The sequence below is a fragment of the Microcaecilia unicolor genome, chromosome 1 (genome assembly GCF_901765095.1).
Source record: "Microcaecilia unicolor chromosome 1, aMicUni1.1, whole genome shotgun sequence".
Lineage (NCBI taxonomy): Eukaryota > Metazoa > Chordata > Amphibia > Gymnophiona > Siphonopidae > Microcaecilia > Microcaecilia unicolor.
The window spans coordinates 634396263-634421711 of NC_044031.1; the positions used below are offsets into that span (position 1 = coordinate 634396263).

The window sequence follows — 25449 nt, forward strand, 5'->3', positions numbered from 1 at the left end:
TACCGTTCAGTGAATCCAGACTGCCCCAATTTGACTGCCCCTATCGGAACGACCGTTCACTTGTCTATTAGATTGTAACTCTTTGAGCAGGGACTGTCTCTCTTTGTTAAATTGTACATCGCTGCGTAACCCTAGTAGCGCTCTAGAAATGTTAAGTAGTAGTAGTAGTAGTAGTAATTGCGGTAGTGTCCTAAATGCTGATAACTAGCTGCTACAGGGACCCAGCAGTAGACACTGTGCAGTAGGTGCATCGTGTATATTGTACTTTACATCCTATATACTCTTGCTTTAGAAATTGCTGTAGTGTTTTAAATGCTGATATGTACCCCAGCAAAATACCCCTAATTATCTACTGTTTCATCCTACTCATACAAGCACATACAACCCACGATACATATAACAACAACCTCACAACTTTTGAACCATACACCATACACGCACAAATCATGCTCGCACAAAACAACAACAACAAAGTACACAACAAACCTAACACCTACAGACACCAACAAGGGCTATCAAAAAAAGAAAATACCAAACCCACACATCAAGAAAATAGACAACTGATAAAAATCACCACAAACCTGAACCCAAGGGAGCAATACCAATTAATACAAATAGGCTACTCTAATGCTAGATCAATAACCAAAAAAACCACAACGATAACTGACTGGATAACAGAAGATCACCTTGACTTCCTTCTCATCAATGAAACCTGGATTCATGACTCTAAAGACCCAATACTCCTAGAGCTTTGCCCATCAGGATACAAAATCACCCATTGGACAAGGGAAGGAAAAAGAGGCGGAGGCATAGCTATAATTTATAAATCCCAATACACAATCACAACAATAGCTGAATCTATCCTTCCCCAACTCGAAATAGCCTCAATCAGAATCAACCACCCCAACCTACAGGACCAACTAAACATAATCCTATTCTATAGACCCCCGGCTAAATGGCAAGATGCCCAGACACACTTCACGGACTTCATATCAAACACTTGCCTGTCCTCCCAAAATATTCTTATAGCAGGAGACATCAACCTTCATTTGGAAGAATTTAACACAAACAACGTACACGAATGCAAGGAATTCCTACAACTCTGGGAGTTCCACTGGCCTAACATGCAACCCACCCACAAGAGATGACATACATTAGACATCAATACCCATAAATTTTCATCAGAAGCGAACCTCAGAATCAAAGACACAAATGGACAGCCACACCGTGGTCAGACCACTACAAGGCAAACACCTCCCTCCTTTGGAAAACAAAAGAGACACAACAAAAACAAGAAAAAAGAACATACACTACAAGAGGCAAAATAGACCCGCTAATATTTTGGCAACAAATATATACCGACGAATGGACAACAACTACTGACTCACCCCAATTTCTACAAGAATGGGACAATAGATGCAGAACAGTCCTAGACAAGATAGCACCACTCCAAACTAGAACCTCACATAGGAAAAGCTCAATCCCGTGGTTCAACGAAGAGCTGAAAGAACTAAAAACACAGGTTAGAAGGCTAGAAAGAGCTTGGAGCAAAAAAAAAAAGACGAACACACACTCAAGGATTGGAAACAGTTACAAAGAAAATACAAATACAAAATCAGACAAACCAAGAGAACGCATTACAGAACAAAAATTGGACCAAATTACAAGGATACGCATAAACTCTTTTCACTTGTAAATAATCTCCTAAACACCACACAGGTCACTTCGAATAGCATAGAAACCCCATCGGCGACCAACCTAGCGAACCATTTCAAGGAAAAAATGATAAAGCTCCGACGCACGATACCATGCAATACCACTGAGTACATAAGCATCCTTGAATGCTTAGACCCGAAACCTGGGGAATATTCAGCCGATCGATCATGGACCAACTTTGAATTGATTTCAGTAGACGAACTCGCATACTGGCTCAGAAAATATGCCAAATCTCAATGCAAACTTGACATCTGCCCTACTAGCCTACTAAAAGCCGCCCCCAAACAATTCACAAAAGACCTCACAAACCAAGTAAATTATAGACTCCTAAACAGTCTCTTCCCCACGGACAAAGGAAATATCCTTCTCACTCCATTGCCAAAAGATGCCAAGAAAAGTACAATGGACCTAACCAACTACCGACCAGTTGCTTCGATCCCGCTCATAACAAAACTGATGGAAGGCATAGTGACGTAAGAATTCACGGAATACCTAACCAAACACTCAATCCTACATGAGTCTCAATCAGGATTTAGATCAAATCATAGTACTGAAACTGTACTATGGCTGCAATGAATTAATTCAAAAAAACAATAGCAACTGGCAAGAACATACTCATACTACAATTCGACATGTCTAGTGCTTTCGACATGGTAGATCATGGAATATTACTACACCTGGTAGAATACTTTGGAATTGGAGGCCCAGTTCTCAAATGGTTCAAAGGATTCCTCACCACCAGATCCTACCAAGTAACAAAGAATAATGGCAGATCACCACCTTGGACACCAGAGTGTGGAGTTCCTCAGGGATCCCCCCTTTCACCAACTATTTTCAACCTTATGATGATACCTCTAGCCAAACTACTAGCCAACCAGAACTTCAACCCCTACATATACGCGGATGATGTCACGATCCACATCCCGTTCAAAAGTAACTTAAACGAAATAACCAACGAGATCAACCAGAGCCTCCAAATCATGCACTCTTGGGCGGACTCATTCCAGTTAAAACTGAACGCAGAAAAAACTCAATGTCTAGTTCTCACTTCCCAATACAACACAATCAACTACCCCACCATAACCACACCTTATTACACACTCCCTATTTCAGACAATCTGAAAATTCTTGGAGTAACTATTGACCTCACACTTGATACCTACGTGAAGAATACAACGAAAAAAATGTTCTGCTCGATGTGGAAACTCAAGAGAATAAAGCCTTTTTCCCCAAGAAACATCTTCCGTATCCTAGTACAGTCATTAGTAATAAGTCATCTGGACTACTGTAACACTTTGTACGCAGGCTGTAAAGAACAGACCATTAAAAAAAACTCCAAACAGCCCAGAACACTGCAGCCAGACTCATTTTTGGAAAAACTAAATACGAAAGGGCAAAACCTCTAAGAGAGAAACTACATTGGCTACCACTCAAGGAACGAATCGAGTTCAAGATCTGCACAACCGTCCACAAAATCATCCACGCAGATGCCCCACTTTACATGTTAAACCTAGTGGACCTACCACCTAGAAACGCCAAAAGATCGGCCGGCAAATTCCTCAATCTAAACTTCCCCAGCTGCAAAGGAATTAAATACAAACAGTCATACGCTACTACTTTTGCATATAAAAGCACACAGATCTGGAACGCACTACCCATGACCCTGAAAAATATGGACAATCTAACCAGCTTTCGCAAATCTTTGAAGACACACCTCGTCAACAAAGCCTACGAAAGGCAGCCTTAATAATTTATTCCTCAAATCACTCAGATGCATCAAAAACACCTCGCACAACACCTTTCTAGCACCTTGTATCTAATTCATCTACTTCCAGCTTATGTATTTAAAATCATATAATGACCTTGCATCTAAATCATTTACTTTCAGCTTATGTATTTAAGATCATGTAATGACTGCATCATAACAACACTCTGTAAGTCACATTGAGCCTGCAAAAAGGTGGGATAATGTGGGGTACAAATGCAATAAATAATAATAATAGTCAAGGCGAGAGGTAATAAGAGAGTGGACGAGAGTTCGGGTGGTGTGCTCAGAGAGGAAAGGGCAAATTTTGCTGATGTTGTAGAGAAAGAAGTGACAGGTCTTGCCTATCTGCTGGATATGCGCGGAGAAGGAGAAGGAGGAGTCGAAGATGACTCCGAGGTTGCGGGCAGATGAGACAGGGAGGATGAGAGTGCCATTGACTGAGATAGAGAGTGGGGGGAGAGGAGATGTGGGTTTGGGTGGAAAGATAATAAGCTCTGTCTTGGACATGTTCAGTTTCAGGTGGCGGTTGGACATCCAGGCAGCAATGTCCGATAAGCAGGCCGATACTTTGGCCTGGGTTTCCGCAGTGATGTCTGGTGTGGAGAGATAAAGCTGTTTGCTGAACTTTCTGTATGTTGAATATCGCTGGATAGCCAGCTAAGCGCTACTTAACTGGTCAGCAACCGTTCTGGCATAGGCGCCCGGTATAAGAGGCTTGGGGCCTCCCCAGCCGCAGCAGCAGTGGTGTGCTGGAGCCGGCTTGCACCGGCTCACAAGAGCCGGTTGTTAAAGCGCGCGAGCCGGCTCTCCTCCCTCCCCCCTTCCCTCCAGATCCGGTCCCTCACGTCACCGACCTGACTCTTCGAATTCTTCGGGGCAGGCAGTCTTGCCTGCCCGCTGCCAGCGCTGACTCTCCCCCGCTGGCGCTGCCGGTTCGCGCTTTAAAAATGGCCGCCAAGATTTCCAGAGGCGGCCTCGCGAGACTTCTGTTGAAGTCTTGGAGGCCGCCCTTATAAGTCTCGGTGGCCATTTTGAAGCGCGAACCGGCAGCGCCAGCAGGGGAGAGTCAGCACTGGCAGCGGGCAGGCAAGACTGCCTGCCCCAAAGAATTCGAAGAGTCAGATCTGTGACGTGAGGGACCGGATCCGGAGGGAGGGAGGAGGGAGGGAGGAGAATTCGCCGAACAACTCGGTAGGGGGTGGCAGGGGAGAGAAGGGAGTCACTGGGCATTTGTGGATGGAGGGAGAGAAGGGTCACTGGGTATGGATGCATGCAGGGCAGGGGAGAGGAGGGTCACTGCTGGACATGGGTGGATGGAGGGCAGGGGAAAGGAGGGTCACTGGGTATGGGTGCATGCAGGGCAGGGGAGAGGAGGGTCACTGCTGGACATGGGTGGATGGAAGGCAGGGGAAGGAGGGTCACTGGGTATGGGTGCATGCAGGGCAGGGGAGAGGAGGGTCACTGCTGGACATGGGTGGATGGAGGGCAGGAGAAAGGAGGGTCACTGGGTATGGGTGCATGCAGGGCAGGGGAGAGGAGGGGTCACTGCTGGACATGGGTGGATGGAGGGCAGGGAAAGGAGGGTCACTGGGTATGGGTGCATGCAGGGCAGGGGAGAGGAGGGTCACTGCTGGACATGGGTGGATGGAGGGCAGGGGAAGGAGGGTCACTGGGTATGGGTGCATGCAGGGAAGGGGAGAGGAGGATCACTGCTAGACATGGGTGGATGGAGGGCAGGGGAAGGAGGGTCACTGGGTATGGGTGCGTAGAGGGCAGGGGAGAGGAGGGTCGCTGGGTATGGGTGCATGCAGGGCAGGGGAAGAGAAGGGTCACTGGACATAGGTGGATGGAGGGCAGGGGGAGAGAAGGGTCACTGGACATGGGTGGATGGAGGGCAGGGGAGAGGAGGGGAGAGAGAAGAAATGCTGGACATGGATGGAGGGAAGGGAAGAGTGAGGAAGGAGATGAAATGAGGGAAAAGGAAGAGAGGAGAAAAACTGCACATGGATGAAGAAAATAGGCAGAAGCTGAGGACCAGAAATGAAGAAGAAAGGAGGAAAGGAAAGAAATAAATGGAAAGGAAGCCCTGGAAACGGAGTTAAGAGGACAGATAGCAGCAAAATCGGATACTGGGCCAGCATGATCAAAAAAACAAAGTCACCAGACAACAAAGGTAGAAAAGATCATTTTATTTTCATTATAGTGTTTGGAATATGTCCACTTTGAGAATCAGGTGCTCAACATTAAAAGTTTATATTTATTTACTTATGTATGGCATTTTATCCCACATTAAACATGAATTAGGATGTTTTGTGGCTCTACATGAGAATTGTGATATTATGATCCCTTGTTTCAATATTGTTGACGATCTGCATTTTCCGTATGGGTGGTATATTGGTGTATTAGGTTCTGCCCAGTGTAATATTTATGGTACAGTAAGGTTCTGAGTGTGTTTTTGCACAAAGTTGTGCATAGTGTTTTGCAGTTGAGCGATTGTGGTTAGTATGTGCTTTGAGCAACCACTTTATTCTTTGGCATATGATACATATCTAATATCTAAATTTAATAAAAGGTATTAATTGTGACTTTTATTTTTATTTATTTATTTTTTCTGTGTGTTATCAGACAATTATGGATTTAAGCTCCACCCCCTTACCCCGCCCCCTTTAGCCTCCCCAAACAGTTGGGCTACCAACCGCCTATGCGTTCTGGCTAGTTAAATAGCGCTGAATATCAGGGGGCTTGTATTTATGTTGTCTGAGTTTTCAAAAACTATGCATTATCCCCTCATTCTACAACTTGGCATCTAAATTTAAGTGCCATTTGTGCTAGAGGTATGCACGAGGATATAATCTGGTCCCCATCCTCACCAATCCCCAGTCATTTCTGATCCATTCCCACCCACATCATATTGCTACCATCCCTTCACCATCCCCACAGTTTTCTTTCCCATACCTAAAACTCAACTTCCCAAGCTGCAAAGGACTAAATTACAAATCAACTTACGCATCCAGTTTTTCCTACATCAGCACACAACTATGGAACGCACTTCCAAAAGCCTTGAAAACCACGTACGACCACCTCCAATTCAGGAAAAAACTAAAAACTCACCTGTTCCAAAAGGCCTACCCTCCCGACCCAACATAAATGCCTGAACTCTGCGACACCACAACACTACAGTTCGTAATGATCACCAAACTGTCTCATCTGTTTTTGTCTTACTCTATGTGGTCCCACCACATGAACCTTTTCCTACCACAACCTAACCTAGTATTTGTATTTGTTTTACTCCGGAGTCTATCAACACCTCTCCGGTACCATGTAAGCCACATTGAGCCTGCAAATAGGTGGGAAAATATGGGGTACAAATGTAACAAATAAAAAATAAAATAAATAAATCCTGATCCACATTTAAAAGATTTTGTAAATTCAAACAAAACATAAAATGCATCCTATAAATTGTTAAAATATAACACAAAACAGTAGGCATTACTTTGTTAAATATGCAAGAAAACCATATTTTTAACATTGATATTTAAGAAAACAAAGTCCATCATTTCAAACATCATTAATGGAGGAGTGGGGACCAGGTTTCAGCTCCTTGGACGGGGTCGGCTGTAGGCACCAAACCAAACAGTACCAAAGTGCTGCAAAATTTGCCCCATGTGTTGCCAAATTTTTAAAATCCTTAAGTAGGCGTAGGCTGTGTATGTCAGCCAGCAGTACCACTGAGCTAAAGGAAAATACAAGTATTGCAGTCTTACCCAGCAGAGACTGTGTATAGGAAACGGACTGGGAATATTTACTTTTGTAAGGTCTGTTTTATCCAAGTTTCTCTTAAAAAATGGAAGTCAGTCTTTAATATGGTTGAACTATGTGATTTGAATGCATCTTTGTGTTTTTCAGCTGTAGAAGCAGTTTAGTGTTTGAGTTAAGTAAAGTGAAAATAACAAAGTCAAGGTGTGCACAGGGACACAGGGCCCCGATCCTCACCACTCCCCGGCCACTTTGGATCCATCTCCTCCCATCCCTGCGGATTTCCTGTGGGCCCTTTCTCTATGCACACCTGTAAGTCGCACACTTAAATGTATAGAACATGTGCATAAGTTGTGGGAGAGTGCTGAGCGCTATTCAATAAATGAAACATGCAACTCAGGGGTTCTTTTACTAAGGTGAACTAACAGATTTAGCGTGTGCTAAATAACATGCCCATAAGATGCTAGGAATTATTAGGAAAGGGGTGGTGAATATGGCCAAAAAATACTATAATGCCTCTGTATTGCTCCATGTGCAACTGCACCTTGAGTATTGCGTTCAGTTCTGGTCGCCATATCTCAAAAGAGATATAGCAGAATTAGAAAAGGTTCAAAGAAGAGCGACCAAAATGATAAAGGGGATGGAACTCCTCTCATGTGAGGAAAGGCTAAAGAGGTTAGGGCTCTTCAGTTTGTAAAAGAGATGGCTGAGGGGAGATATAATTGAGATCTATAAAATCCTGAGTGGAATAGAATGAGTAAAAGTAAATCGATGTTTTTTACTCATTCCAAAAGTACAAAGACTAGGGGATACTCAAGGAATTTGCATGGAAATACTTTTAAAACAAATAGGAGGAAATGTTTTTTCACTCAACAAATAGTTAAGTTCAGGAACTCATTGCCGGAGGATGTGGTAACAGCGGTTAGCATATCTGGGTTTAAAAAGGGTTTGGGCAAGTTCCTGGAGGAAAAGTCCATAGTCTGCTATTGAGACAGACATGGGGAAGCTTGTACTTGCCCTGGGTTTGGTAGCATTGAATGTTGCTATTAATTGGGTTTCTGACAGGTACTTGTGACCTGACTTGGCCACTCTTGGAAACAGGATACTGGGCTAGATGTACCATTGGTCTGACCTAATATGAGTACTCTTATGTTCTTATGGTCTTAGCATTTAGCGTGCACTGATTGTTAATGCACACTAAATCCATTAGTGCGCCTTAGTAAAAGGACCTCTTAGTGCAAAAATGAAAGGGTGCATTTACAGGGGAAGAGCATGGCAGGACTAACATTTATGTGCCAAAGTGCTGGGTTTAGGTGTGCACATATAGGCTTGCTATTGATACAGCATGTAGACGCTGATTTCTGCTAATATTCTACAATGGAATTTGATGCCCTGATACCATTATAGAATTAGCATTCAGCTCGCTATATCTATGTGCCTAACTCTGATGCCCAATTGTAAGATTACCCCTTTTGTGTAAAGTTCACCTGTGTGTTTTGTATATTTTCAGATGCTTCAATGGTTGCCAGTTTTCAAAAAGTCCTTTAACCTGAATAAATCTGTAATTACCACACAAATGGCTTTTGAAAAATTGTCTTCCCTTATACCCTATTATGTGTTTTTGCAGGATAATTCTGGGAGAGATTGTCATTATGATTGTTGAATGTATTCATTTAAATCTTAGAAAAGAGTGTTTGGCACCTATGTCTGAATGTTAATATGGGGGAGAGGGTTGCAAGGCTGGGGTCCTCATATCCTTTCACCAGCCATGGATGTAGTAAATTATATATAGGGATGTTTCTTAAATTGCTCCCCTTCTATAATGCAGGTTCCTTTAGACATAAATATTCTGTAGATTCTACTGTGCCAGAAAGAGTCTAGAAGGGGAAGAGGTTCCTGTGGAAGGAAGGCACCCTGGGGAGGAATGGGGTGGAAGTTGGACTTCCACCACCATTATAAGTGCTGTTTCTCACTTTCCTGCTGTGAAGGGGCTACCCAGGGGAGAAAAGAAGCCATAACAGTAATCACTTAAAAAATAATCTCTCAAATATGTTGAGTCTGGCCAGAGAAAGAGAGAGACGGAGGGCACGAGACAGAAAGGCAGATGCACGTACATAGAACAAAATTACATTACCACTTCACTGTATGCGTTGCGGCAGACTGTTTTGCAGGCGAAGGCAGATGTGGAGATGGAGACACAGAACTCCAGGACCGTGAAGACAAACAGCATGCTTGCGCCTCCATCTAATACACCATCCTGTGAAAGTAACCAGAAAGAAAAATTACACCAGACCTCAGAATCCACATCAGGTTATTATTACTATTATTTTTTAGAAGTGTCTTGTTTTTCTGTACTTTGTATGAAATATGTGCTTTTCTTGCAATATGGCCTCATTTCTTTCATTGTTATCCTCCTTGAACCTCACCTTGGTTAAGCGGAATAAAAACGCCCACGTTAGATTAGGTTAGATCAGCAGAAGCAGGGAAACAAAAAGGGGAAAGGAGGTGGAGGGGAGAGATTTTGGATGTAACTAACACCCTTTACAGTTGTAGCTCAAGGTGAGTCACATTCAGTAGGTATTTCCCTGATCCCAGAGGGTTTACAACATAAGTTTGTACCTGAGGCAATGGAGGGTTAAGTGGCTTGCCCAAGATCACAAGAAGCCACAGTGGAATTTGAACTGAGCTTCAACAACCACAGAAAAACAAATACAGGAAATGACTGTCATGGAAGAAGGAAGTGATATATCAGTAAACCAGTGTTTCCCAAGTCCCTGTCCTGGAGTACCCTTTGCCAGTCAGGTTTTCAGAATATCCAGAATGAATATGCATGAAAGGGATTTCTATATAATGGAGGCATTGTATGCAAATCAAGTTCATACATATTGTAAGAGGGAAATGGGTCCTAAAGGGGAAACCCCGCTAGTCCTGCCACTTTCCCTCTTATTACATCAAAGAAAATAGGTAAGCGGAGAAAAGGTTTCACAGTAGAGGGTGCTGGGACTCAGTTCAGCCAAGGGGAGCAGAAGACTCTAGATGGGGGAGGGGAGGTCCAGAAACACCCTTGTGGTCCCGCCCAGTTGGGGGGAGGTTTCCTGGGAAAAAGCTGGGATATATAAAACCTCAGGCTGAACCAGAAAGTGATAGAGAGGAGGAGATGAGCCAGTTCATGAAGATGGAGGAATACCCAGGACCTGAGGAAACTATGAGCTATGAGGAGGTTGCACCTGAGCTCCAAGGTTCAGATGAGGAGACGGAAGTCCAGTGGATCTAATCGCATGTAAAGGTATTAGCAAGCCGTGCCTCAGTAAAGAAACTCTCTGGATAATGATGTGAAGAAATAATTCCGTTTTGTTCTTTCTAATTTTCTGGCAGAACTGGGGAGGGTAGCAGAGGCGTAGCTAGGTTTTGACGCCTAGGGGAGCAGACTTTGTAAAATAGGCGCCAGACATGGGCATAGTTTGACTGTTTCATTTTGGGGGGCAAAGGGTGTGGCTTGGCACATTTGCATATTCATTTGCATATGTACATCTCATACATATTCGTTAAGGCCATTAAAAAAACACACACATGCACCAGACTAAAATGCTGAATATGAAGCCAGCATATCAAAAACAATAGGGCCAGACACTTTATGAAATAACACAAAACCCTACAAAAAGACACTCAAAATCTATACAGAAAACTTAACACACAAGAGCCTTAACTCACCTATGAAAATATCCTGGACCCTAGAGCACCAATATACCTGCAACTGGAAAATGGAACAAGCTGGACTGTTACACATTCCTACACAAAACACTACATGCTAGCAGAATCAGTCACATATGCAGAACACGGACAGACCCTCATGTGATACAAAATAGGGAACCACAAAAAACATGCCCACAAAAACTGAAATATAGATCTCTTCAAGAAAGCCAGACTCTGTAAGCAGTGCAAATACTGGTAAAAGAGAAACAGTAATGTATTTTCTCCCGTACTCTGCAAAATACAACAATAAGAAAAAAATGTACTTTTCACAAAGCAGGCACATCTTAGTCCTTAAAAAGCATGAAATAAAAAGAATGTTTTGTTTTCTACCTTTGTTGTCTGAGCATTCTATTCTTCTAGTTGGGCTGGTCCCAGTCTCTTTTCCACTTTTAATGTGTCTTCTCCTAAATTCTTTTCCAGGTTGGCGTTTCCATTTTTTTGCTCTTCTCTTGTCTTCTTCCTGTCCTTCTCTGCATCTGTCTGACACTGATCTTTCATTTTATGTTTCCCCCCCCCCCCCCCCCACACTTTTCTCTCACTCTTTAGTCCTTAGTATTCATCTACCTACTAGCTTTGACTATCTCCCTCTCATTCCCTTTCCAGCACTCCCATTCCCCCCTCTATCTCTTCCTTACCCAGTCTCCTAAGTTCTTCTCCCATCTTTCACCCACTTCATAAATGTTTTTCTGATCATGCTGGCCCAGTATCTGATTCTGCTGCTATCTGTCCTCTTAACTCCATTTCCAGGGCTTCCTTTCCATTTATTTCTTTACTTTCCTCCTTTCTTCTTCATTTCTTGCTCTATATCCATAAGTAAAAACTGGGTCCTCCGCAGACTTGACTGTCCAGTGGATCCAACTTCTGCCTATTTTCTCCATCCATGTGCAGTTTTTCTCCTCTCTTCCTTTTCCCTCATCTCATCTCCTTCCTCTGTCTTCCCTCCCCTCCATCCATGTCCAGCATTTCTTCTCTCTCCCTTCCCCTCCATCCATGTGCATCTCCTTCCTCTGTCTTCCCTCCCCTCCATCCATGTCCAGAATTTCTTCTCTCTCCCCTCCATCCATGTGCATCTCCTTCCTGTCTTCCCTTCCCTCTCCTCCATCCATGTCCAACAATTCTCTCCTTGCCCTCCCCTCCATCCACCCATGTCCAGCAACCCTCCCCTCCATCCACCTATGTCCAGCAACTCTCCAGCAAGTCACCTGCACTGGCAGGTGACTTGGGGCAGGCTCTGGATTTTTTCAGCTGGTGGAGTTTGGGGGTCAGGTCCCCTCCAACTAAGGCATTTTAATTTTGGTGGAGGAATAGGAAATGGAGTGTTCAGTGCCTACTGCCTACTTATATTAACTGTTGACCCCCCCCCCCCCAAATTAATTTCTAGCTATGCCACTGCTAAAATGCCAAAGCAATGTACAGTCATAGATCCACTAACTGTCCTCCTGGCTTGGCTCCTCCTTTTGTCTACATTTCTATAGAACAAAAGACATTTAATATCAAGTTGCCAATAAAAACCTTTCTCCTTTTGAATGCAACTGAACAGCAGAACTCACTGTCTCCTCTCCCTCCCCTTTATGTTTTTATTTGAATTGCTCTCTGAACTTTTATTTCTTTTGTGAGTTGTACGTGTCCCTCTCATATACTCACATTGTCCACCTGCTGGGAAATGTAGCCCTACGTGATAACTTTCTGTCTGGTTTGGAGGAGCCACTTCCTTACATACCTTAACACGGAAGAGCAGACTGAGGCATAATAAAGCTTTTATCGCTCTTGTTAATGTTGCTGTTGATGTGATTTACATTCTAGCAGTGAAAGAAGCAAAGGACAGCCGGCTAGTTTTCAGTTTTCTCCTTCCATCTCAGCGTCCTGCCCTTGCTTAAACAGGAAATGAGGGCGGGACCACAGCTCAGCTGAGAGGGAAGGAGAAAGTTGAAGACCAGCCGGCTGTCCTCTGCTTCTTTCACTGCCGTTCGCTGCATAGGCGCTGTTTTTTTAAAAAATCGATTTAGGGGAGCGACCGCTCCCCCTGCGCCCCACCTAGCTACACTTCTGGAGGGTAGCACATAAGCACTGCCATACTGGGAAAAGACCAAAGGTCCATCAAGCCCAGCATCCTGTCTCCGACAGCGGCCAATCCAGGCTTCAAGAACCTGGCAAAACCCATTAAAAAATTTTTAATTTTTAATAATGTTCAATGGATTAGTCCTTCAGGAATCTGTCCAAACCCCCTTTAAACTCCGTAAGGCCAGCCGCTGTCACTACATTTTCCTGCAACGAGTAACACAATAAAGCACAAGCCAGCTTACATGTGATCAATAAGGGTTCTGGGGTCTGCCAGCAGTTTGAGGCCTAGGCTTCCATGTGGAAGTATCTTATTTTGTTATACCTTGAACAGAAGAGGCTTGCTGTGTTTCTGTGGTGGTTTTAAGTGTTTGGACTACTAACATGCCCTCTTCCTAGGACAGAGCTGAAGGGATGGGGTGGGGAGAATCTGGGCATATTTATGAGAAAAACCAACAGGAGATGATCCTAAAATGCAGAAAGACTGTATTAAGACTGCCTAGAAGGAGGAGAGGAGAAGTTAGGCTAATTTTGTGTGGACTTGGCAACTAAACTTGAAATAATTTGCATAAAGCTCCCAATCTTTGAGGTTATTGCTGTGTTTTCTTCTTTCTTGAGGGGGAAAAAGAAAGATGTGAATGGAAAGATAAGAAATCTCTAATTTCTGACTGAGGGGAGGTAAAAGGGAGCCTTCTTACTTGACTTGGAGAGTACAAGAATAAAGAACTTCTCCAGCGATTTCTCTTCTTGGGAAGAAGTTATGGCTCACTAGCACCTCCTGTTGGAAGGAGTAGGAGTGCCTCATTGCTCTTACAAGAGGAAGAGGCTGTCCTGAGAAAACCCAGATGTCACTTCCTGGTGAAGGGAAGGAAGTCACAATGTTAATTGTGGATATCCTGAAAACCTAGCTGGCAAGGCGTATTCCAGGACTGGATTTGGGAAACACTGCAGTAAACCCAGGGCCAGTATAAGGCAAGATGCAGCCTGAGATGATGCTGATGCTGCCCCCCCCCCCTCCCAGCCATGGTTTGGCATCTCCCCCTTCCTTTCCTCCACCCCTTTTCCCCTAGTAAACCTTCTTTTCCCATTTTCCAAAAGGTGGCGGCAGCAGCAGCAATTCCCATACTCTGCCCTGCTGCCGCACCAGCCTTTTCTCTACTGTGGCCCATCTCTAAGGAAACAGGAAGTTACATCAGAGGCTGGCCACAGTACAGAGAAGAAGCCGGTGCTGGTGACAGGGCAGCGTGTAGGAAGTGCTGCTGCCACCTTTTGGAAAATGGATAAATAAGGTAAACTCGGAGAAGGGGGTGGAGGAAGGAAGGGGGAGATGCTGCTCCAGGAAGACTGCCGCCTGAGACCTCCACCTCAGGTGGCCTAATGGTAGGGCCGCCACTGAGTAAACCACTCCTGCTTTGTCTTACTGTCGTTGCAAGGTCAGCATAGGTGCCAGCTCTTTGGGTGCTTGAGTACCCCCAGTATTGAAAAAACTCCTTAAATGTGTCTATACAAAATTTAAATGTAATACACTTATATTCCACCCAACCATCAGTTCAGGGCAGATTACAGCAATAAACATAAAAAGAATATAACAATATTACAATCACATAAAACATAAAGATATACTGACCCCAAGCCAGTAAGTTGAAATGATATTAAGTTCCCTTGTACAGTAAACTTAGTGCATACTCAAATATTTGTAACAAGCCATGTTTTTAAATGCGGCAAAATGATATATAATTCATAATGTTTCTTAAATAGACTGGAAGAAAGTCCCCCCTTTGTTATGAAGGGCTTGCTCCTACCCATATTGGTTCTAATCCCAAAACAGCTGCTGGAATCTCCCCGGCCAGTCTTGCAAGACTGCCACAGGAAGTCTTGGAAGCCATTATGACAGGAGCAGCGGCACGAGCCAGGAACAAGTGGGGAGGATCATTCCTGCCCCCAAACAGGCCACTCCAGGGCTTCCTAAGGTAGGCCGTGGAGGTCCTACAGGTGGTCAGGCAGAATGGGGATGGAGAGTGAGGGGGGTCGCCACCAGGGGCTTTTTTGGTCAGGTGTGGGGGAGGCAGTTTCATTTTTCAGTTTAGTTTTTGCTGAAACTGAGCAGCCAATTTTGGTTGCAGATTCAGTTTCGTAAAAACTGAAAATCCTGCCCCCCCCCTCCCCTGCCAAAAAAAATGTGTTGAAATATATTAGCTTGGAAAGGGTAACGAAGCCTTTTCTAAAGCTTTGGGAATCCACTGAACCACAGTGAAAGTCATTATCTCCGAATGAAGAGAACAGTGGTAAATCTTCCCAGGAGTGGCTGGCCTGCCAAAATTATTCCAAGGGCACAGCAACAACTCAATTCAGGAAGTCACAAACATCCTGGAAGAACATTCAAAGAACTGTAAGCCTCTCTAGCCTCGGCTAAGGTCAGTATTCATGACTCTACAGTAAGAAACACTGAACAAAAATGGAATTCATGGGAGAGGAGCACAACAGAAACCACTCTTATCCAAAAGTAACATCAATGCTCATCTCACATTTGTAAAAACACACCTGGATGATCCCCAAACCTTTTGGGATAATGTCGTATGAACAGATGAGTCAAAAGTGGAACTCTGAGGACGGCACAGATCCCATTATGACTTGCATAAAACAAATACAGCATTCTACAGTAAGAACATCATACCAACAGCAGTGTGATGGTGTGGGAATGCTTTGCTGCCACAGGACCTAGAAAACTTGCCATTATTGAAGGAGCCATGAGTTCAGCACTGTATCAGAAAATTCTTAAGGAGAATGTCCTATCACCTGTCCATGAGCTGAAGCTGAAGTGTAATTGGGTTATGCAGCAAGACAAGGATCCAAAACAGAAAAGCAAGTCTACATCTGAATGGCTGTGGAGAAACAAAATGAAAGTTTTGGACTGGCCTAGTCGGAGTCCTGATGTGAACCCAATAGAGATGCAGTGTCAGGACCTGAAACGAGCAGTTCATGCATGAAAACTACAAATGTACCTGCTTCTTTCTGTTTCTGGTGCGGTTGCAGCCCATGTCACTGTATGCCTTGCTTCCTTCAAGCTCTGTTGCTTATTTTCTTGGCTCAGTGCTACTGTCTAGCTCATTAGCTGCCAGGGCCAAGCTAGCTGCTGCTGCTCAATCTAATCAGCTACCTTGCCATTCTCTTGTTTAAACTGGGGTAAATTGTCCTCCAAAGGGAAAAAAGAAGAAAAACATGATAAAAAGAAATATTATCATCTTTTAGAGCTAGTGTCTTGGGCTGTGAGGGCCCTTTGCTCCTCTCTTGGTGCAATGGAGTATCAGTGTCACTCTTGGAGGCTCTTACTAAGCTGCGGTAAAGGGGACCTTGCACTAGTGGCGATGGACATTTTTGCTACACACCGAGGCCCTTTTTACCACAGCTCGTAAAAAAGGTGAAAAAAGAAATGGCCATGTTGTGGGAGGGGGGGGGGGGGGACACTTACTGCTACCGGTGGCAGTAAAGGTTCCCATGCCAACCCGGCCAGTGCGTGGTGCTGCCCGATTACCATTGGGTAACCCCCCTGCGGAAATATTTTTCAAATATTTCCACTAGCGCCAGAAATGCCACATGCTGGGGGTGAGCTTACCACTGCTTTGTAAAAGGGTTCCTTGATGTCTTAAAGTGCTGTTGCTTGTAAGGCATATGCCTGCCAACAAATTGTAGTGGATTTTAATAGCTCTCAGTGAAATGAAGTTTTTGGAACCTCAAAATAAATCAAATTGAATTGAAATTTTTTACTTTGCTCATAGGTCTTCATTTCCTGGGATGAACCATATCATCACAGCTTACCTAACCCTACTAGTCCTCTGAGGCACAAGAATCAAATTTAAGTGTACTATGCTGTACACATAGCAATGTTATCTCAGTCGCGCAGGCCAGACATTACAGAGATTTCTAAATATAAACAACATGTGTTCTTAATAGATAAAGATATCAGTGTGAATATACAGTGGTGTACCAAGGGGGTGCGGTGGGGGCGGTCCGCCCCGGGTGCATGCTGCTGGGGGGTGCCGTGGCACGCGCCTTTCAGCTGCGAGTTTGAATCGCTACGCTAAATTCTCTTGTTCGCTGCAGCTCCCTCCCTCTGCCCCGGAACAGGTTACTTCCTGTTCTGGGGCAGAGGGAGGGAGCTGCAGCGAACGAGAGAATTTAGCGTAGCGATTCGAACTTGCAGCCGACAGGCGCGTGCCGTGGCACCCCCCCCCTAGCGGCGTGCACCCGGGGGGGGCGGGGGTGTCATTTCGCCGGGGGGGGGCGCATCGGCGATCCGCCCCGGGTGTCGTCGATGCTAGGAACGCCATTGTGAATATATAAAGAGAGTTGGTCTGAGCAAGAGCAAAACACCTGTGGCAAATCAGGGGGTTTTATAGCCTGTGAATTGTGTTAATGTTTCCATGCAGTGTATTTCTCTTGTTTGGCCAGCAGATGGTATTTGTTTTCTATTTTAAAGCTGCTGCAGGGAATACTGTTTTCTTTTTCAGTTTTAGCCCTATGGGAAGGTAACCTGCAGTGACGTTAGCCGGATACTTTCAAAGTCAGTGATCTGGGCTCTGATTGGCCCTGGAGTTCTGAATCCAGCCAGGAGGTACTGGATTTTCTCCAGTCTTGGACAGGGAGTGCAGAGGGTAAGCATCTCTGCCCTGAGGCCCTGTTCAAGACCTATGAGCAGTTAGTTTTTTGAAATTCCACAGGTACTGCCCATGTAGTAACAAAGTATTTAGATAGTTTTAACATTGATCCTTATTCAGTTACCTGTTATTGCTTGTTGTTTTTCCATCTGTTTTATATCATTCACTGTTCTATTCTTCTGAAAATAAATCCATTAGTTTATTAGTTCTGATGTCCTGGACTAAGAATCTGAGTGGTATGTGTTTGGGGGTCTGTGGGTGTTTTCTAGGATCTGTGGGACCCCTGGGATTGTGGCTCCAGTGTCCTTAGAAACCACCGGGGAGATAACTTGTGGATGGGAGACTCACCCAGAGGCAAGTGGAACTCAGCAGGTGGGTGGAAGGGTATGCCAGTGTAGAGCACACACCTAGGTGCAGGCGGGCCTGAGCAGTGCTGGGGACAGACTCTCCAGGTGGCCGCAGGGTTAACCCTAGGTGGGTGCTAGGTATTCCATGACACCTATTTTCAATCCCAGACCAAAATACTCAGTATGCCAAAAGCCATGGAAACTGCAAAGTCATTTTTCACAGCCTCTGACAAGAGTCTCGGCCATCATGTAACAGTGACAAAAACAGCTGAATCAAGACTTTAGTTCTGTGGGATTGTACAAGAAATGCTCTCTGAACCTCTCTGAGGGTGGATCTAGAAGTAGACGACTAAAGACTCTGGAAATAAAGAACAAAAATGAGCAAGAACATTGACGGTTTCTCCCTACTTTCACTTGTCCATCAGTGTCTATCCTTTTATTTTGAAAGCACAAAAAAGCAACATGAGGACAAAGGTGTGATCTACATACGTAGAAGTTGTATATCATTTCGCACTCATCCATGTCTTGGGAATCGTAACAGAGGTCGTGTGATCTGTAAAAAAACATTAGTCCTATCGTGTATATGATGATTCCTATCCCAGCTGCTATACTGCTGACAATGTTCATACCAAGACTGGCACGGACCTGAGAAAAAGAAGAAAAGACACAAGTACACCTTTTTTGAACCCATTTGAGTGCTGGGTGGGATCATTCATAGACAGGTGGAATAATGCTTCAGCTAGATACAATGGTGCAGATTAATACAGTTCTGCTAGCAAGAAAGTATACTTAGGGGTCCCAATATTTAAAATGATTTAAACAGCCAGGAGAGGCTCCTGGCTGGTTAAATCGCCTATCCAGGGCTAACTGGCCATATTTAGCAGCACGTAACCAGATAGAGCCACTGAAAATGTCCACTTAGCAACCAAGCCAAAACCAGCTATTTTGGGGCATTCTGGGGTGGAATTAGCACTGCCAGTTAAGTGCCGATATTCAGCATTTAACTGGCCAAGGTAACAGCATAAATAGTAACATAGTAGATGACGGCAGAAAAAGACCTGCACGGTCCACCCAGTCTGCCCAACAAGATAAACGCACATGTGCCATTTCTTGTGTATACCTTACCTTGATTTGTATCTGTCTTTTTCAGGGCACAGACCGTATAAGTCTGCCCAGCACTATCCCCGCCTCCCAACCACCAGCCCCACCTCCCACCACCGGCTCTGGCACAGACCATATAAGTCTGCCCAGCACTATCCCCACCTCCCAACCATCAGCCCTGCCTCCCACCACCAGCTCTGGCACAGACCATATAAGTCTGCCCAGCACTATCCCCACCTCCCAACCATCAGCCCTGCCTCCCACCACCGGCTAAGCTTCTGGGGATCCCTTCCTTCTGAGCAGGATTCCTTTATGTTTATCCCACGCATGTTTGAATTCCGTTACCATTTTCCTCTCCACCACTTCCCGCGGGAGGGCATTCCAAGCATCCACCACTCTCTCCGTGAAAAAATACTTCCTGACATTTTTCTTGAGTCTGCCCCCCTTCAATCTCATTTCATGTCCTCTAGTTCTACCGCCTTCCCCTCTCCGGAAAAGGTTCGTTTGCAGATTAATACCTTTCAAATATTTGAACGTCTATATCATATCACCCCTGTTTCTCCTTTCCTCCAGGGTATACATGTTCAGGTCAACAAGTCTCTCCTCATACGTCTTGTAACACAAATCCCATACCATTCTCATAGCTTTTCTTTGCACCGCTTCCATTTTTTTAACATCCTTCACAAGATACGGCCTCCAAAACTGAACACAATACTCCAGGTGGGGCCTCACCAACGTCTTATACAGGGGTATTAAAACCTCTTTTCTTCTGCTGGTCACACCTCTCTCTATACAGCCTAGCATATAGCATAAATAGGTTTTAATCATATTTTGTATTTCCACATACTATTGTATATGTTTATTCACTTTTATTTAATTATTTATTATTTTTCATTTAATTTTTCACTCATAGAGCTTACTGTTTGACCCCTGATGTAGGCGCTTGCATGCGCCGAAACACGGCCCATGTCAGGTCCCTTCTTTATTTTCATTAATAAAAGACTGTTGGACTATATCTCCAGTGGTGGATTCGTCTTTGGTCAGCCTCTACTTTTGCCAGCTGTGGAACTGCCTAAAGAGGACCACGTAAAAGTCAGTCCTATCCTTATGTGGTTCACTGTAGTTGGTTAAGTGCTGATTATCACACTGAACCGGTTATATTCCTACCAGCTCTGTATACCCAGAAATTCAATGCCAGAGCCCGGACATGGTCAGGCATTAAATTTCCAAAGATAAGACCGGTGGTGGCCAGCAAAACTATGATCACCGCTGACCCAGGAGATAGACAGACTATGAGGGGCATTTTCGATATGACATCAAAACATGCGCCTACACTAGCGCAGCCCATTTCTCGGCGCAGCTTTGTAAAGGGCCCCCTTAATTTGTTTAAGTGCCAGCGGTTAACAAGTTCCACCCAAGTTCTGTCCACAGACCACCCAGGCACTAACTAGTCAGTCTCGTGACAGCCATAGCCAATATTCAGAGGCAGTGCCTGGCTAAGTGTCGTTGAATATCAGGAATGGCCCTCTTATCATTGTTTGAGTAAAGACACACTGATATCAACTTATGCACAGGGGCTTAGCCAGACCTTAACGTTAGGGGGTGGGGTCCGATGCCTAAAGTGGGGGGGAGGCACAGTTTGGCTCGCTGCCCCACCGCAACCCCACATACCTTAGCTGGCAGGGGTCCCCAACCCACCCTGCCAGCTGAAGCCTTTCTCCAGCATTGTTCTTTGCACGTTGCCTGCCTTGCTAACCCTCATGCACATGCATGCTCTATTTTAGTGAAACTGAGCACGCAACGTGAGGGGAAGCATGGCACGGCAATATGCAGAGAACAGCGCTAGAGAAAGACTTCAGGTGGCAGGGGTTGGGGATCCTCCACCAGCCAAACCAGGGCCACGGATTCAATTTGGGGGGCCAAGGCCCCCCGTAGCTATGCCACTGCTTATGCAGTGTCGCTTATGCAGTTAAATGCTGAACATCGTGCTCAATCGCAAAGGGAAATAGCCAGCCACATAAACCCAGATATTCAATTCGTGCCTGGACATGGCTTAGCATTGAACATCTGGGGGAAAATGCTGGTGGTGGTTAAAAAAAACTCTCTACACCAGTGGCTGAATATCAATCTAATATTAAATAAGACAAGACTGAGACAATATATTCAAAGAAGCTGTAAAATAGACTGCAAAATACCACCTCCCAGCCTATGACATGGAGAAATCTTTACCAGGCGTATGGCAGGATTGCAAGAGGCTGCGATAGACAGAGATCCAGATATAATGTACTGTCAAGAGAAAGGAGAAAGAGGCAGGGTAAGTACTTGACCTGAAAACTATTCAAGATACAGAAAAGTCAATACAAAAGAGTAGGGGTGGACCAAAGAATGTCATCAGCCGATGGTGGGTTGGAGTGACTTTAGCACCAAATATGTACAGAACCCAACACGGGGCCGTGTTTCGACGGGATTACCGTCTGCTTTAGGGGTTGGTTACTTGTGATGAAGATCACAAATGTAGGTGCAGAAGTAGAGAAGAAGACCTTGTAACAATATCGTTTACACTGCATCGCAATGATATTATTGCAAGGTCGTCTTCTCTACTTCTGCACCTATATTAGGGGGGGTCCTTTTACTAAGCCGTGTAAGCACTTACGCATGCCCAACACACCGTCAATTCCGAGTTACCGCCCGGCTACCACGTGGTCCGGGTGGTAATTTCATTTTTGGCGCGTGTCCCCTAGGCGTGTCAGAAAATATTTTTATTTTCTGGCGTGCGGGCAGCAATTGGCATTTGAACACGCGTTAACCATTACCGCCCGGTTAACGCGTGAGACCCTACCACTAAGTCAATGGCTGGCGGTAAGGTCTCAGACCCAAAATGGATACGCGTTCATTTTCAGTTTAATGCACATCCATTTTCGACCTAAAAAGGGCATTTTTTTTTAATAGGCGCACTGAAAAATGATTCTTCGCACGGCCAAAACATGTGCCTACACTACCGCAGGCCATTTTTCAGCGCACCTTAGTAAAAGGACCCCTGGATTTCCAGGTATAGAGAGCTGGCTATGACGAACCGCATAAAGATAGGACTGTTTTTTATGTGGTCCTATTTATACGGTTATCTTTATGTGGGTAAGTACCAAACATCGCACTTAACTGGTTGTACTGACTTTGCCCTCAGAACACCCCCAAAATAGCCAGTTTAGGCTTAGACACTAACCAGGCATTTTCAGCAGGACTATCCGTTTAAGTGCAGCTGAAAATGATAATTTAGTTCCGGACAGGGTAAGGAGCCTCTCCTGGCCATTTAAATCATTTTGAATATCGGGCACTTAATATATAAGATGCCACACTAATAAACCATACAGAACATAGCATGGGTTTTTACTCATGTTTTAGGGTGCATTCTTCAGGACTAATTTACTTATTACAGATTGTTTGCTTCATCAGATTCACTTTCATTTAGATGATCTTCAAAAGCTAGTAAAAGCAATAATTTTATCCCTTATTGATTACTGTAATGTTCTCTATTTGGACCTTCCAAAGGTTTGTCTAGATTTCAACTACTTCAAAGTGTGGCAGCTAAGATTATTCTTCATAAAGAATACATTTGACGTGAGTGACACAATTATTAAAGACATTACATTCATTGCCAATGGCTGCAAGAATTGACTTTAAATTATTTAGTCTTTCTTTTAAATTGAACAAGATTCTAGTCCCTGTCATATATCAACTTTTTTTTTTAAAGGGAAAGGGGCTGGGATTTGAGACACTGCCTTTCTGTGATTACAATCAAAGCATAAGTTTACATATTATATACAGGTACTTATTTTTTTTTTTTTTACATGAGGCAGTGCAGTGGAGGGTTTAGGGGTTTTTTTTTTTTACAAAGCCACGAGCGTTTTTAGCTCATGGTAAAAATCAGCTGTCGATAAACATATGTATGTATATGCGCGTGTATATATATATACAGTGCAATCCACTTAAGTGCAAGGGTCTGGGACCAAAGAAATGCATGCAGTTAACCGGAGCGTGCACTTAACCGTTGTCACCCAAAGAAGCTTGACATCTGATAAACTTATGTACAGTACTGTTTATTATTATACGTACAGTATACAGTCTCAGTTAACTGACATTAGGCTTACTTGAAGTAATCAGTTATAGTCCTCTGTACACTCTTGTGTCTGTGAGTTCCATAGACTACATCTGCCAGACGATAAAAACTGTCATAGCACTGACATCCAGTGGCCTCCAGATAGGCCCGCACAGTGTTGAGACTCTTCAGCGCTCTTGCAAAAGTGACAGGAGGAGGTTGTTGAATTTCGTCAGCATGTGCCTCGCTGCTCATTTCTTCATCTGTTCCATCATCAGCCGTTGTTGCCTGCGTGTAGGCGCATATGTCGACATCAGTGCTGTCTTCGGTTGTTTGTAGATTGTAATCAACAGCTACGTAGCGATGGAACTCCTCTTCAGTAACACTGGCTGGGATGTCAATAACCTCTTCATCTGACGCGTTTGCAACAGCTGCATCTGTTTCGTCCCTCTCCACATCCTTAAGAAAGCTTGCCCGCTTGTAGCAGTTCACAATGGTTGCCTGTGTAACATGATTCCAGGCTTCTTTCTGCATATGTAGGGAATCCAACTGTGATAGATTATGAGCCAGTTCAACAGCACGTTTATCCTTGGCAGTCTGCGAAAGATTAGGTAGTTTGCGATATTTCTGATGTCTGGTGGTAGGGAGTTCCAGGTTTTAGTTGACAGGTAGGAGAAACGTGACATAAATTGATTTTTATTGCATTCCTTTGTGTTGTCGGTTGTGTAGAGTCATAAAGGTGCAAGTGCCTTGTGGTAGCCTGGTGATCTGAAAATCAGGTGTGCTGCCGTATTTTATATGGTTTTCAGGTTTTTTTAGGTGGGTGTCTTTGCATCCCACGTAGAGTACATTACAGTAATCTAGTTAGGATAGTATTAGAGATTGTACCAGTAGGCGGAAGGTTGAGATGGGGAAGAAGTTCCTGACTTCTTCTCAGTTTCCATAGAATCCTGAAAGCCTTTTTCATGATTGTTACCATTTGGTCATCAATGTTTAAGTTTGGAATAACAGTATAACACCCTCAGTCCACCCACCACCACCACCAAATAATAGGAAGACCTGCCAAACCAAAGAACAACATCTTGATCCCCACACCACAGGGAATAACAGCCTGATTTTAACCCTTAGACCAGCTGATCCACCCTGAGGCAAGAGTTTTCTTGTTCTTTCAATTTGATATTAAAGTCCTACATACTCACCAAAATCCCAGACCAGAAAGGAGTCCCGGTAAAAATAATCACTTCATGTCTTCTACTGTGAATTCCCAAAATGATCCCAAATAGAATCTGTATAACCCCAGTTAATATTTGAGTTACCTGGAAAAAGGAGAACACAAGAACATTTCTCTTATTTCTGCCAGCAAGTAAGATGTTAACAGTATCATTTGAAGCCAGGTTGAAGGATCTGTATATGAGGCAGGGAAGAGGGATTAGGATTGCCGGGACCGGGACCTGGTTAAATATCAGCTGGCACTCGTATAAAAGGAATGCAAGTACCGCAGCCCCTCTAATTCTTCCATCCTCCTCCAAAAGATAGTCCCAGCCCTTGCCCCCAACCCTGTAATCCCCTTCCCCCTCTCGGGCCTACCTGGTCTACCATTTGCTCCTGCCCATCATGGATCCAGCCTCAAACTGACTGCCACAGTCCCTAGCAGCAGCCTTTCTGCTATCCTAACTTTAGCTGCTTACTTAGTAGGTTAGTGGTCAGAATATCGCCACTAACCAGTTAAATACCGGCTCCTCCAAGACTCCACTCATGGACTGCCCTGGCACTAACCAGACAGTGCAGAGGCAGTTTTGGTGATATTCAGTAGTTCTGTCTAGTTAAGTGTCACTGAATATCAATAGTTAGGTGGCCACAAGTAATTTAACCAGGGTGTGTTTGGCAATCAAGACTTAATTGAAAAATTAGCATATATTATATATGGGGTATAGAAATTCAAGGCATGCAAAAGTAATATATTAAAAAATATATATGTGAGGGTGGTAATATCTTTGATTTATAGGTAGTACCCAAAGAGAGAGAATAGAATGAATTTTTCTTCACATAAGTCGATTAATAATTTTTATCAACAAGGAACTAATCTCAACCTTATCTATTGTGGATTAAAAACTGGTTAAAAGATAGAAAACAGAGAGTAGGGTTCAATGGTCAGTATTCTCAATGGAGTCTGTGCTGAGACCTCTGCTTTTTAACTTTATT

General features: G+C 44.2%; 1 protein-coding gene across 1 annotated transcript in view; it reads right to left on the reverse strand.

The window, feature by feature from the left end:
- The window catches only part of LOC115481749 (membrane-spanning 4-domains subfamily A member 4A-like), a 68096-nt gene that overhangs the window by 6037 nt on the left and 36610 nt on the right, over positions 1-25449 (reverse strand). Inside the window, exons 3-6 of the mRNA XM_030221123.1 lie at positions 24447-24563; positions 21384-21440; positions 18543-18698; positions 9375-9497 (exon numbers count right to left, since the gene is read on the reverse strand). Of these exons, the coding sequence (XP_030076983.1) occupies positions 9375-9497; positions 18543-18698; positions 21384-21440; positions 24447-24563 (453 nt within the window). The remainder of the gene's footprint in view (positions 1-9374; positions 9498-18542; positions 18699-21383; positions 21441-24446; positions 24564-25449) is intronic.